Raw genomic sequence first — 15,391 nt, 5'->3', positions numbered from 1 at the left:
ATTGTTCTAGACCTGGCTTACCCGAGTGGACAACTCGAGCCGAGGGGGGCAGCGTACCGGGAATACTGAAGCTTCACCCGCTTTGCAACTTGTCTGATCCTCGTTCTAAAATTAGGGTATGACTCTAACAGAAAAGAAGCCACGCGAGGCGCACGCTTCCCAGAAGATTTAGAAGACTCAGAGAGAAGAAGGGTTTTCGTAACAGTTTATATACAGTTCACGGCAATATCAAAGCGGTAAAGAGCGGCAATTAGCACATTAGGCTCAAACACGTAAAATATCAGATAATAAACAAAAGCCAAGTATAAAAGTTATTTAAGCTCGAATTTTCAACTCTGAACCAGAAGTTCTAGGTTAGTTTCCTCAGCGGAGTCGCCAGAGCTGTCACACCTCCTTTTTCCCGGGGGATAGGGAATAGGAGAGTTTTTCCAATTTAAGTGACATTATTCGAAATGAGATTATTTATTTAATTCAGAGTCGCCACTTGGGATAATTATTATGGTGTCCCAAGTTACCGGTTTATTTTAGAATCCCAAATCGAGAAGATTAACTCTATTTATGGTCCGCGAACACAGAAGATCGGGTAAGAAATTCTGTTAACCCAGGAGAAGGTGTGAGGCACTCCCGAGTTCCGTGGTTTTAGCACGATCGCTTATCAATTAATACTTGGCCTAATTATCTGACTTATTGCATATCTACATCATATTCTGCATTTTTACTTTTTAATCGCTTTTAATTATTTTTAGCCCATTTAGTATTTATGGAATTTATTTGAACAAGTCGCGATGTCGCGCATTCGTTGTTTTGGTACATATTGTAAATCACGCCACGTGAAACGTACCCGTGATTCACAATATGTTTATTTTAATTATTTGAAGTTGGGGTCAAGTCGCGTGAAACACGCATGTGAGTTGGGATTTACGTATCATGACTATGCCACAGGAACCGTACCCATAGTCACAATGATTTATTATTAATCGCACCTAAAGCAAGCTACGATGTTTATTCTTCCTAACTTGAAATTATCGTTATGCATAAGTATTGGAACTTATTGTGGAAGAAATAAATCAGATTTATTATGGACAGATGGGCTAGCTTCAAATTAGCTCTTAGGGCCTGGAAGAATTTATTTATTTGGTCCAAATGTTATATCACTACTATAGTTCAAATTGTTAAAACTTATCGGACAAAAAAAATGGAACTTATATTCTTGAGGTTCTTGGTATACATCAAAATTTAGAAATTTTATTCAATTGTAATATAACAACAAGAGAAAACTAATAGGCCACTAATCACACACAAAAAAAAAATTATACTGTCAAGGCACTAATAAAGAAGAAGAAGAGTGGACCTCTCTTTTACTAAATTTCTTTTCTGCTGCGTACAATGATATGGAAGCTCCTGAAGCAGAACTCTCGGAACGAGCCATCAACCATGACCTCGAACCGGCAAACTCGAACATCACCTTACTCTAGCGATGGTTTTGGGACTAATTTTCAACATGTTTCTATGAAATTATCTTGGCTGAAATTTTGGTATTAAAGGGTGGTGAAAGAAGGAGAAAGAATGACACAAATAGAAATTCTCTTAGCGTAGCGGAAGAAAAAATAATTCTCTCAATTCCCTCCTTTCTTTTTTTCTCTCCTTCTCTCCCTTTTCCCCCTCACATTTTTCTTCTATTTATAGAAAAAATTTCGGATTTTTTTCCAGATGTTTTATTTTATTTTATTATTTTATTATTTTTTAATTAAAAAGAATTCCCACTTCCCATTTTCCTTCTTTTTTAAAAAAAATAATTTCCACTTTCCTTTACTTTTATGTTTTAATTTCTAACTTTTTTACTTTATTTATATTTAAATTCCCACTTTTTTATTTTTCTTTTTTTATTTTTCACTTATTTTACTTTTTTTTAAATTTTAATTTCCACTTTCTTTCACTTTTTTTAAAAAAATTTCAGCTACCTTTACTTTTATTTTTTAATTCAACTTTCTTTTACTTTTTATTTTATAAATTTCCATATTTATTTACTTTTATTTTTTTAATTTTTCATTTTCTTTTACTTTTTATTAAATAATTTCCACCTACTTTTACCTTTTACTTTTTAATTCTATACGTCTACTTTTTCAATTTTTTATTCAAATCCTAAAATTTTAAAAAATATTAATAGTAATAATTGACCTTTTAAATTATTTTTAATTTTTACCCTATATATAAAAAAATATAACAAAGCTAAAAAATATATATTAAATTTTTAAAAATATTTACACAGTAGAATGTGATAAAAATTCAAATATAGTGAAAAATTAGGTGCTCACATATATAATATTAGAAAAAGTAAAAAAGATTTTTTTATAATTTAGAGGATAAAATAGTATTTATCTACTAGAAAGTTTGAGAAATATAATTGAGTGACTTTCTAGGTGTTGTAGACATAGTTAAGTGACTTTTATGTTACAAACAAAAGAAATACAAATTTACTAAGTAATTTAAGATAATTGAGTGACTTTCTGAGTAATTAACTCCTTAATTTTTGGTGAGATAAGTAAAAATAGACCAAGAATTTAAGTTAGTAATTGGTCTAAACTCTCTCTAATGCACATGGTTGAATGAAGGATCGGATCACATCAGAATATATTACGTATATGCAATCTTATAATACATTCTGCTATAAATTATTTTTACGGCTCGAACTTATAATCTCTTTTGTCCTTTTACCCCACAACCCCCCTTTCTACAAGTTAAAGGTGATAAGTATCCATACTTTGCATCTTCCCTAGAGTGCTGGAGTTTTAAAAAATTGAGGATGAGGTGTTTGAGTTAATGCAAATGCCCCAAAAGGAGACAGAGTCATGTGAAAGTTCACATTAGTTTGCTGGTAATAAGGCAACCTTGAAAGCAAGGCAAGAAACATAACATGGCTTCCCCTTATATTCAGTGGCTTATGTTCTAAAGTTTGTTAGGCCAGCTATCATGTGATTTTGTATGTCCATTATTATTAGCCTCACAAAATTACCTAGACCTAACTCTACTCTACCGTCAACGTCACTGTTCTTACTTTTTAGGCAAAAAAAAGCTTTAAGTTGACGGAAGTAAATCCACAACACTAGTAATTAAATACCACAGTGTTTCTTTGACTCTCTTAATTAAGTATATCGTAACAGTGAAATCAATCATCATATGATGCATATATAACACGATAGAATTGTGCATTTCATCGCATAAGATTCTCAAATCAACTCCAATTATTATCTGTGATCCATTTTCATTCTCTTTTATGCTCGAGAAAGAAAATCAAGAAAGATAACTTGCTTGTCTTCATAATAATATATCCCTTTTTATACGTACATGAAGTCATTCGTGATCTTATATCCCTCCCACTCTTCACCATCTTTTCTTCTTCTCATGACGCTAGAATTATCAAGAAACAATATCATATATTTAATAAATTTTTAACCCGGATTCCAGAAAATTAATTAGTAATGGCTTCTTACGTGTATCTCTAAACGTGATTCGAACTCCAAATTCATGAGTTTTAAGGTGAGTCGCTTATTATTTAATTCAATCACTCTCGTCATAAAATTCTCGTACTTACATGGATTGTTCAAAAGAAGTTCTTGTAATACCGTTGACACATTCGGATTTATCCTCGTGAATTTTATAAAAAAACTGAGTCATACTGCCGAACTATGAGTTTAATGTATCTTTTCGAGAAAATACTGTCCTAATTGGGCACCTTCATTTGAGATAATAGAATCTTTTTTATAATAAATACTTGTGATGCTATGGGCGGTGGGAAGAAGGAAAACACACAAAGAGGGAGGTGATTAGTTTAATAATATTTTAAAGTTTATTGTTTTATTTAAGGTGTACTGAGAATAATAACTAGGACAGCATGGAACATGATGCCAGATTATAAAGAAACAATAGTTGGGACATGGTTGCCTTACTTCTTTGGCAACTTGTTCACATGGACTTAGCGGTTCTTTCTGCTTATACTTTATTTTATTTTAATTTGTTTCCCATTATTTATTTGCTTATTACAAGTACAACTCTTATTCTTGGAGTTCTTGAGATTTAGATTTGCCATTGGTGGTTCTAATTTCGTGCCTTACCACTCTTATTAATTAGGATATGCGTAAATATATATGTTTTGTTAAGATTATATTTATTTTCATTATGGCTTATTAATAATATTTATTTTATGCTATTTTATTATCTTTATTGTTGAATATTTTAGTACAATGTCATGACTCATCTCATATTTATGTTATTTTTGAAAAACACCTCATATAGTTATGTCTTACTAGGATTAAGAAAATATTTGGAGCACAAATTATATATTTTGTGCTATGAAAACTATATGAAAAAAAATCCGAAACAACCCGAAAAACCTGAAAAAAACGAAATTAAAAAATCCGACTTTTATTGGTTTGGTTTGGTCTTTAGATTTAATAATCCGACACGATTGATTTGGTTTGATTTGGTAATTAGAAAATCCGAACCAACCTGACCTGTGTACACCCCTAATTGTCATGCTATAACTGTGATGTAATATTTTCTCCCTTTTCAACTATTACTTTACTGTCTCTTTTATCATTATAAATATATTATATAAGTCAAATTAATATCTTAAACTTTATGTCTAGTCAAACAATATCATATAAAATTAAACGAAAGAAGTATTAGATAATAGATAGTATAACTAATTAAACAAGTTGTTGTCAAAATTTGGAAGAGATCCTAGATTGTCTCAAGCCATATTAACATCTCAATGGACAACAGCGAAAAGTCAAAATTAAGTGTCTTCGTTTGATAAGATCCTAGATTTCCTTTGCCAGAAAAACGAAGAGGACCTTCTAATTTCATTTGGACTTGCCTCTTCCCTCAAAAAATACGAAAAGAAGAAATCGATTAGAATATTATAATGTCATTTTTTCACTTTCTTAATATGTATCAGAAATCAAGAATTTAAGTTTATACTCTCTTCGTTCACTGTTACTTGGCACGTTTTGACTTTTTACGCCCCTTACAAAATAATAAATGAATTGTATAATTTACCATGATACCCATATTAATTGATGCATATTTTATTGGATTTGAGAAAATGATTTGAAATGAGTAATAAATAATGTGGGTATAAGTGACAAGTAAAAATAAAAATCTATTTTTAGTATATCTTCCAAGTAAAAGTGGAACGGAGGGAGTAATTAACTATAATTAATACCCCGAGGAAACATTAACTATAACAATTCAAGTGGAATACAAGTTAAAAACATATACTCCTACTTTGATTAAAAGCTTCTCTACATCTCTCGTTTCTCTCTTATTTTGTTCAACTTTATTTTACGATATGTTACCGTCTCTAGAATTCATTTTTCATCAATCGTCTTCTAGTTGTGTATATTAATTTTGTTAGCAGCAGAGCATCTTGGAAACTTCACAGAAAGTTTAGTGCATATAATACAGTAGCATCACAATATAGTCTGTACTCTGTAGCTGGAAAAAATTACTGAATCACAATCTCATTTTAATAAAGAGAATAACTCCAGATAAAAATAAAGGTCTTGTGTCCCTCATGTTCAAAATAGTACTTCTTATACTGCACCATGCTAGTTCATCTTAACTCTATAGTATACATACATGTCTTCTGGACAAAAGAAATAAATACAATGAACATCATCATCTCAGGACAAATGAAAAGGAGTTGAAAGCTTGGATCAAAGCTTTTTCTCTTCCGGTATGGGCAGCATTTTGGTTGCCAAACTGGTACAGTCTCTCTTGTTATAAATAATTACTTAACGGTAAGTGGTTTAATGCTTGGAGTACTGCTGGAGAACGTCAAAGTAGTTGGGGAAGGTTTTGCGAGTACAACCGGGGTCCTTAATGGTGACTGGAACATCAGCACAAGCAGCAAGAGAGAAAGCCATGGCCATTCTATGATCATCATATGTATCAATTTCCGTTACGTTTAACTTTTCAGGTGGGGTGATTATGCAGTAGTCTGGCCCTTCTACAACTGTTGCACCTAACTGGAATTTCATCCAAAATGTCAAGAGTAAGAAAAACAAAATAATTGATGGAATGAAATTTCAAGGACAACTTCTTCAAGACTACACTAGGCTTGTTAGCTGCAAATTCCATGAAACTAGCTAAGAAGTTTACCTTCCTAAGTTCTGTGCATATGGCAATCATCCGCTCAGTTTCCTTAACTCTCCAACTGGCAACTGACCAGAGAAAAGAGGAGTATGTAAGAAGTTTAGCATAATAAAGAAAGAAAGAGGGGAAAAGATTCAGCTGAAATTAAAATTTAAGCCATCTTTATGACCCCATTTCAATCCAACAAAATTCTTTATTCTCGTAAGGTCTTCAAACAGTTTAATATTTAAAGTTGTTTCAGATATCATATACATCAATGAGAAACTATATACACCTACTTCGCACTAGAAAAATCTTCAGACTCCGCAAACACTACTCCTAATTTATCTTCACTTCTTCAGTCAGCTACAAATCAAGTTTTGATTTCTTAGATCTCATATCTAATAAGAATTCAAGTTGTCCTACTTCCTACCATTACTGCCTTGTATAGTCTGTTCGAAACTCTTCATTTCCTTGAACGTACCCAAAGGGTAGCATATCGCATTCCATATTTCACGGAAGCTTTTAAAATTTTGAGTCAAGAAATTCATCAACCTAAATTTAGAATTTAAAAAATAGTAAAAACATGACGATGATGATATTAATGGATGTTTTCTACTTATCAGAAGAAAAAGAAGAAGATATTAAATGATGTTTTCCTTTTCTTTTCCCCATCTGCTTCCCAATAAGCATTTAACCGTCACAAACACCAAATTTTAAGAGGAAAAAGAAAATCTATCTAGCAAAATTCCATGATGCAATCTTAAGTATATCAAAGAGATAACATAACAAAGGACATCTAAGATATATCATAGTTTCTGTATCAACCTGGATATGGTGTAGGATGAGTTAACAGGATAGAAAATTGCCAAAGTTATGTCAATTTTCTTCCCTTCTCCTCAGACCCTCTAAACTACCTAGGGAAACCTCTTTGCACAATTTAGTCAGGTTATCACGGTATTTTAACTCATTATGCAGGGAAATGCTCTCATATTGAAGAATAGTGAGCCAGGTCCAATCAGTTCAGAATTATATCTTAATCAAAACAAAGTGCTTCAATTAGATTTTATCTAGGAAAGAAGGACTAGCCATACCATCTCTTATGGCAGTAGGACCATCAGCAAAAAGTGCAACTACAGCAAGAGTCATGGCAACATCTGGCATTTTGTTCATGTTCACGTCAATGGCACGCAAGAGTTTCATTCCAGAAGAGTTCCTTGGAGGTCCTTTAACTGTGACACTGTTCTCTGTCCATGTAACTTCTGCTCCCATCTTCTCGAGGACCTCAGCAAACTTAACATCCCCCTTCACAAAGGAAACATAAAGATCCAGAGTATTACTTTAGAAAATTAAAAACAATGTATATCATCCTTATGCATTCATTGACTAAGATTTAAGCCACGCGCTGTGCAACTATTACTTTTTAGTACTTGCACGAAATTAATCTTGTGAATAGAAGAAATATACGTAGTATAAAAGAAGAATTGCCCCCCAAGTTCTTAATGGCATGAGCAATACCTGTAAACTGCTTGTTCCACAACCTTCAACGGTGACAGTTCCACCCGTGACAGCTGCACCGGCCAAAAAGTAACTAGCACTTGAGGCATCTCCTTCAACATATGCTTTTCCAGGAGACCTATCATATTTTTGTAATTGTTAGCTTCGTCGGTCCGTGGACCAGATTATGAAAGACATTAACACAATGAAAACAGACTTACTTGTACTTCTGACCTCCTCGAACCAAGAATCTATCCCAGCTACTAGTGTGCTCCACAGAGACACCAAATCGCTCCATCAACTTCAGTGTCATTTCAACATAAGGTACAGAAATTAGTTTGTCAATTATTTCAATCTCCACATCCCCTAGAGCCAGTGGAGCAGCCATCAGCAGAGCAGTCAGGTATTGGCTGCTAATAGATCCAGAGAGCTTTACCTGATAGATATAAAGGAAGTGTAACTTAGCAAGAAATTACAAATGGTAATGTTATATATTTCCAGACTAGGCAAGGAGTTGAGTACTGAACCACAGACGACACATGAATTATGATTCGTCAATATGATGTTAAAAAGATTGCAGAATCAAATGTATCTTTAATTTAGTAGCAGTAGCAAGGAATGTGGAAGAGATAAAGTGGAGGGGGCGAGAGACTTTAGGAGGAAACAAAGCCAAAATAAAGGGGGACCGCAAGTTACTTGAAATTTTTTACACTGCATATCGCACGAAATAGGAATAAAATGAAAGAAAATGAAAATAATTCAAATGGAAAGAAAATGTATTTGTTAAGACACAATTAAATGAAATAAAAGTGTCCGCTCTCTTATAGCTTAAGCTTTTTAGATGAGGCTGTTTACATAACTCAAAATGGTATTGGAACAAGGTTGAGGTTTTGGGTTCAAATCTTACCGTCACTCATTGTCAAAAAATTATCCCATGTGCATGGCCCAAGAAAAAATCAGGTTGTACTTGAGAAAGTGTGTTAAGACAATTTATTTATTTAATAAATAGAAGTGTCCCCTCTCTATCAATTTAAGTTTTTAGATGTGGCAATCCGCATAATTCAAATAAATAAATAAAAAGTGTTCAAACAATATTAATTCATATCACTAAGCTTAAAGACTCTCCTACTTACTTCACGATAGGATACAAATTGGATCTATGTTTGGTATAGGAACACCATAAATATGAGATATGAAATAATAGAAGTCCCCATAAGACACACAGGGAAAAACTGTATCAAAATACAATGGTAACTCATTTTATCCAACTGATGAGAGGCATCTTTAGGTATTTAACTTTTCAAGCAAAGACATCGTTGCTTTTAAAACTTAATTCATTACTTCGATAATACTATTCCTACAGTTTAAGACAATCGTAGCAACAGGCTATGGTTTACTGACATTATACATGTGGACACAACAAAATTATTATCCTCACCTTCCCTCCTGGAAGACCTCCCTTGCTGACTATACGAACTGGGGGACAATTCGTACCAAGGAAACAATCAACCTCTGCACCAAGCTGCTTAAGACCATCAACCAAATCACCAATCGGTCTCTCTCTCATCCTAGGAACTCCATCAAGTACATATCTGTAGACCAAAAAAACAAGCAAGTTCCACTGAAGAAGTATTGAGAAAGATGGTAAAACTCATGACATACAAAAGTATGCATGCATTTCTGAAGCTCACAAAACACCACTTCCAGATTAATAGACCTTGGACGACCTAACTGACATCTAATTACTACCAAGCAGCAATCATTATCTCAACAAAAAAACAGATTAAATTGTTGTGTACATTTCAGAAGCTGTTGTCACCAATACCCAAAGGGCAATTCATGAAGACTATAAAATGGCTTCAAAAGCAACAACCGCCAAAACAAAAAACACAAAGAAACAAACCTCCTCCCCCCCCCCCCCAAAAAAAAACAACGAAAAGGTACAAAGAAGGAATGATTTTAAGACCTTGAATGTCCACCAGCTACAGTAACTGCTGCTGTCAATGGTCGCATTGCTGTTCCTGCATTTCCAAGGAACAGTTGGATTTCTTGCTCAGAATTTTTGCCAACGGGAAACTGCCCACCACAACCTTCCACAATTGCTCGTTGGTTTCCATTGTCATCTTCTACATAAAGTCCAAGTGTTTTCAATGCACCAAGCATGTAATGAATGTCATCACTACTCAGTAAATTGTCAACAACAGTCCTTCCCTGAAATTCAAGTGCCAGTGACATGTAATGGCAGCACAAGGTTGTTAACAACGAATATCAAGAATATAAATGTCACACAATAGATAAAGAAATGAAATGATCATCTTATGCAGCTTACTACTAGTGTATTATACTGTATCAGTTGTTCAAGACAACTTCAGTTTGGGAAGAGGATTCCCAGTTGATTAGGACGGCCTATACCAAGAGTAACCTGTTGCTTTCAACCCTTTGCTTCCTTCCACACACTTGTAACATCAGTTTTACCATATATATTATTTGTAGTATTTTGAATAACATCATTAACCTCTAACAAACATCTCGTCCAATTCATTTAGAAACAAAAAAACACCTTATCCAATTTATACTTAACCCACCCTAATGCCAAATTGGTAGGGTCAGAAAGGCATTGATGAATGCCAAATAACCACACACAATACCACAAAAGATGAACATTTGGCTCATCAATTTGGTCGACTGATTGACAAAATGCAATAATTTTAGTAAAAATATCAAGCAACAAGTTAGATGTGCAAACATCTTATGTCTTTTAATATCTGAATATAATCAACATTGCAAGTGGCACTTCCCAAAAGGTCAGCTAAATGCCAACATTTTGAAGTATATTTAATCTCAATGCAGATGTCATGGTATTGAAATGAAATCCATGCCCTGTCCTAAACCTTATACAATTACCATATGTCACCTACTTTTATACCGATCAAACACTAGAAAATCATCAAGAAAATAACTTTTCAAGGGAAAGAATTTTCCTCCATCCAAAAGCACTCCTAATGTAAACCAGAATGCCAAATAAAAGACCAAGCACACCATGTACACACTTGCACATTCAATTAACTATACCAAAGAGAAAAAGACCAACTCTTCAAGTCAATTCAGTCCAAACCCCATCAAGGATGTTTTTTTTAAAGGACAAAAGAAATATAAAAAAAAAAGTTGGCAACTTTACCTCAGAAAGGGCAGCAAGAAGGAGAATACGATTGGAAAGGGATTTAGAACCAGGCAATTTAACAGTGCCTGATATATCTTTGATGGGTTGCAGCACAATCTCGTTGGGCTTCTGTGCAGTGGCCACTGATGCAGAAATCCTAAAAGGTGACTTTGCCACCCTCAAAACTGAATCTTTCTTACACACCCACAAAGATTTTGCTGAATTGTGGTTTATTTTCTTTGATCCGAAGAAGAGCGAATGTGAAAAAAGAAGACCCTTTTGGTTTTTAGGAAGATAGGAATTAAGATTAGGGGTCTGTTTCACTTGCCCCATGCTGCTAATCTGTGCCATTGCTGCAAGTTTTTCACTCCTTATTGTGTTCTTAGAAACAAAACTTTGGCTTGTTTTCTCAAAGTTAGAAATTTTCAACTACTATAAGAAAATGGTTATGGTAGGGAAAGTAGGTAGATTGAAGACTGATGGGGTAGGCGGGCCGTGTGCACGTTAGGCTTAAGAAGTCCTACCTCTAAACTCTAATTCAATGTCAGTGTCACTAGCGCTTCACCAACCACCTTTTGTCTCTGAATTTTTTACCTTCAAGCCATCAAAGGGTTGTTGAGGATTACTTTTGTTTTGAGGAGGTAGTTGTGAGTTTCCCATTTGCTCTTTTGGTCATCATATACTATTGACTTAATATACAAATCGGCACATTTATTTGAGTGATCTTGCAAAATGGTCCCTTAATTTTTCAATTTTCTAACCAAGCATCTTTACCTTGTGGCATACCTTTTTTTCATCCTCGTTGACATCAGTTATCTATATTGGGACCCGACTAATTTGAATTCGCGCTAGAAAATTCTATTTTGAAGTATTCCCTACTAATGACAGACTCGAATTTGATATTTTTGATTAAAGATTAATGAGTATTTTTCGCCCCATTACAATCTCTCGGATAGAGCACACCTCTCTTTGCATGGATTAGCCCGATTGGGAATCAAATACAATTGCCGTATAATTATTTCAATAGTATATAGACCTCCTTTTATGAAATTTTGAGTAAGAAATTTATTTTCCATACGCCAAATCAATTTGTTCATTGTCGAAAAATATTTGAAGAGTAGTCAATTTATGTTAATAAAAGTTTGGTTACTCAAATATTCGATGAGGTAATAGTTCCTTTTCTGAGTTGTGTGTATTTTGTGGTAGGTGGTATTTCTTCTTTTTCCTTTTTTTTTTAAAAACTCCCTTGGAGGATGGAAATTGCTTGATAAATCTTGTCTCAGTTAGTAGGTGAGAGTCTTTATGTTTGTATGTTTGAACACCGAAAGCCACAAATGAGCAAACCAAAATGAAATTACATTTTTACCTTTAAAAACCATTTGATTTTTTTTCCTGCTCGAGTTCTATGCTCGAGTCTAATTGTTCTTCAACCAGTTGTAAAAAAATAGTACAAGTCATAGAGCCAATTGGACATATAGCTGTAAGGGTGGCAAAAGTGGCTCAAAACCATTTGACACGCTCAACCCGTCTAGATTTTAATAGGTTGGTCATGAGCTACTTTGGTAATGGATACGCTAAGTTTGGATACAACCCAACTAAACCCATTGAGGGAAAAGAGAGAGAAGAGTGATTCTATCACTTATTTCTCCATGTTTGATTGATGGGCGAAAATTTTTTTCTAAAAAATATTTTCTAATGTTTGGACTTTGTTTAGATAGTCGAAAATATTTTTTAGAAAAAATAATTTTCTATACTACTCTCCTGAACTCCCCTCCACCCAAATTCTCATGTTTCTTGTGCCCCTCCTACACCCCAAAATACCCAACGTTTTCATGACTCTATTTTTTTCTAGAATTCAATCATTCTTTTAAAAATTCACACAAATCCAAAAGAACTAATGTGATGCTTTACTTTTTTACACAAAAATAACGCTGGAATTTGAGCTTCATAATTGAAAAAAAAAACTCTTTTTCTTGTAAAAATAAAACAAAAGTACTCTTTCTACAACATAAAAAGAAAGTACTCATTTTATTGAAATGAAAGAAAAAACTTTTTCTACAATAAGAAAAGATAGTACTATTTTTCTTTAAATAAAAGAAAATATTTTTTCTACAACATGAAAAAAAAGTACTCATTTTGTAAAAAAAAAATACTTTTTCTGCATCATGAAAAGAAAGTACTTATTTTATTAAAATAAAAGAAAATAATTTTTTTACATCATAAAAATAAAATATTAATTTTGTTGAAATGAAAAAGAATATCTCTATCTACAACACGGAAATAAACTACTCTTTGGGGTTGAGGTGGTGGGAGGCGGGTTGGGGTGGGCGAAAAGTTCTGATTTTACTACTTTTTTTATTATTCTGGTCTTCGTTAGCATTATAAGATAAAAAAACTATCAAATAAAGTTCTAAATCTAAATTGAGAAACAAATCATTAGGCATGAATTGACATTTCTTCCAAAATAAGATAAAAAGCAACAGGAAAAAAAAGGAAAAAAAAAAAGAATTTCATCATCATAAATCATTCCAGAATGATATTTACGAAAAATAAAAATAAAAATTAGTATTATATATATGAGAATATTTTATCTACATTGTTTAAAAATTAAGAATATTGCAAGGATTTAGGTCAATTTAGGCGAGTGGGTTACAATCCATTATTTAGTCTATTTTGACCCAAGAGAACTTTGGATAGAATTAGACAATGACCCATTTAATAAGCCAGCCAATCTTAACCCATCCTAAATACAGCCCAACAACCATTTGCCCCCCTCCTCCCCAAAACCAATATAAGCACACAAACTAATCTAGTAAATAACTCAGGCTTTAAACTAAATTGCTAGGTGCAAATCTAATGCAATCATCTAGGAAAAAGCAGCACAGATAATAAACAAATTAATAAAGTTAAACAGGAGGAGGTTTAAAAATGCATTGTATATCTACAGTTTAGAGTTTGAGACTTTTCCATTCTCATCGAAAATGGACTTGGACCGACACATGATATTAAAAAGAAGGGATCTGTACATAAATAGCCGGTCAAATTGTTTACTTTTTTTAACCGGTATACATAGATTATACATTAATAATTATACATGTATTTTATGTTCGCCGGCTATTTTTAGTTTAAATAATTGAGTGACTTCTATTTAGGTTAATTCTTCTAAAAAGAATAGTGATAACGCACATCCCTTCTAGTATTAAGACAATAAGACCTCATTGCAGCAGCTACTACCCCATTTCATTGTAGTTTAAGCTTTATACACTAATGAAGTTATAAATACTGTAATTAATATTTATATAATTAGGTCACTTATTATAAGTAAATTTAGTGGGCGTTGGAACATAAAAACTGTAAAATTCCCCAAAAAATGATTTTAAAAAATAAAATAAAAATGGTATTTGAAAATTAAAGTTCTGTTTGGACATGAACACAACTTTGAGCTATTTTTGAATTTTTTTGAGTGATTTAGAAGTGAAAATTTTGAAAAATATTTTTTTGAGGTTTTAAAATTTCCATGGCCAAATACTGATTTAAGAATAAAATGATTTTTTTGTAATGTCCAAACGGGTACTATCCTGAGGTAAACAACACAGATTGTGTTAAAAATTGATATGATATTTCTATAACTTAATTTTTTTGCAATAATGCTCAAAGTCAGTGGCGGACCCAAGTAGTGGATAGCGGGTTTAACTGAACCCGCTTTACAAAAAATTAATACTGTGTATATGTATAAATTAAGATTAAAATTGTGTAAATTTTGCATAAATATTTTATTTGAACCCACTTGATAACTACTATTTTACTACTAAATTTATATGCTTCTAAGATTGAACTCGCTTGCACAAAATTCTGGGTCCGCCACTGCTCAAAGTTAACACATCTAGCAAAGATCATGAATAACTTTCTGATCTCCCAGAAACTGATCATCTGAAAGTTCCACAGAGTTTTAATATAATTATCCATGGGGTAGACCATATCCAGTATGTCATTGCTATTATGTCAGCCTTCAAGCAATTTTGCCGTGCCCTTCCAACTTTTATTTTATCAAGTCTTGATTTAATGCGAATTAGAGAAACGAGTATCGTGAAAATACGAAAAGAGTAGATGGACATTTTAATAACAGAATATTGAAAACAAGGGATAACACCAAATAATATTAGTGATATATATCCTTATCCATCTGTTCTTATCTGTATTTTGAATGTATTTGGCTCATCCACTCTTTTCACTCTCACTAAAGACTTTTATCTCCATAATATTTTCTGTGCACCTCACATTAAACGAAATCTCATCTCAGTTTCTAAGTTTTGTAATCAAAATCGTACATCTATTGAATTTTCCCCCTCTTTCTTTGTTGTTAAGGAGCTGAACACGGGGGCACCATTGGTTCAAGGCCAGAATAGGAATGATCTGTATGAGTGGCCAACATCAAGATATCAACCACCATCTTCCCTTACTGCCACAACCAAGCCCAGTTATTACTGCTGGCACCAACGACTTGGCCACCCACACTTTAGAGTCCTTCAAGATATTTTAAAGCGTCATTCTCTATCTTGCTTAGGAAATCCTAAATTTCAGTTTTGCAATTCTTGCAAT

General features: G+C 33.1%; 1 protein-coding gene across 1 annotated transcript; it reads right to left on the bottom strand.

Annotated features, from left to right (window-relative positions):
- Window positions 1–5,497: 5,497 nt before the first annotated feature.
- Window positions 5,498–11,462, bottom strand: LOC107796782 (3-phosphoshikimate 1-carboxyvinyltransferase 1, chloroplastic-like). The gene is made up of 8 exons (XM_075238232.1): window positions 10,811–11,462; window positions 9,599–9,843; window positions 9,071–9,224; window positions 7,854–8,068; window positions 7,654–7,771; window positions 7,230–7,440; window positions 6,163–6,224; window positions 5,498–6,029 (listed from the first exon to the last, which is right to left on the bottom strand). The coding sequence occupies exons 1-8, from the start codon at window positions 11,141–11,143 to the stop codon at window positions 5,811–5,813; spliced, it is 1,557 nt and encodes a 518-aa protein (XP_075094333.1). The 5' UTR covers window positions 11,144–11,462; the 3' UTR covers window positions 5,498–5,810.
- Window positions 11,463–15,391: the final 3,929 nt, after the last annotated feature.

The sequence above is a fragment of the Nicotiana tabacum genome, chromosome 19 (genome assembly GCF_000715075.1).
Source record: "Nicotiana tabacum cultivar K326 chromosome 19, ASM71507v2, whole genome shotgun sequence".
Classification (NCBI taxonomy): domain Eukaryota; kingdom Viridiplantae; phylum Streptophyta; class Magnoliopsida; order Solanales; family Solanaceae; genus Nicotiana; species Nicotiana tabacum.
The sequence above is the reverse complement of the archived record's forward strand: the minus strand, read 5'-3'. Positions and strand labels throughout refer to the sequence as shown.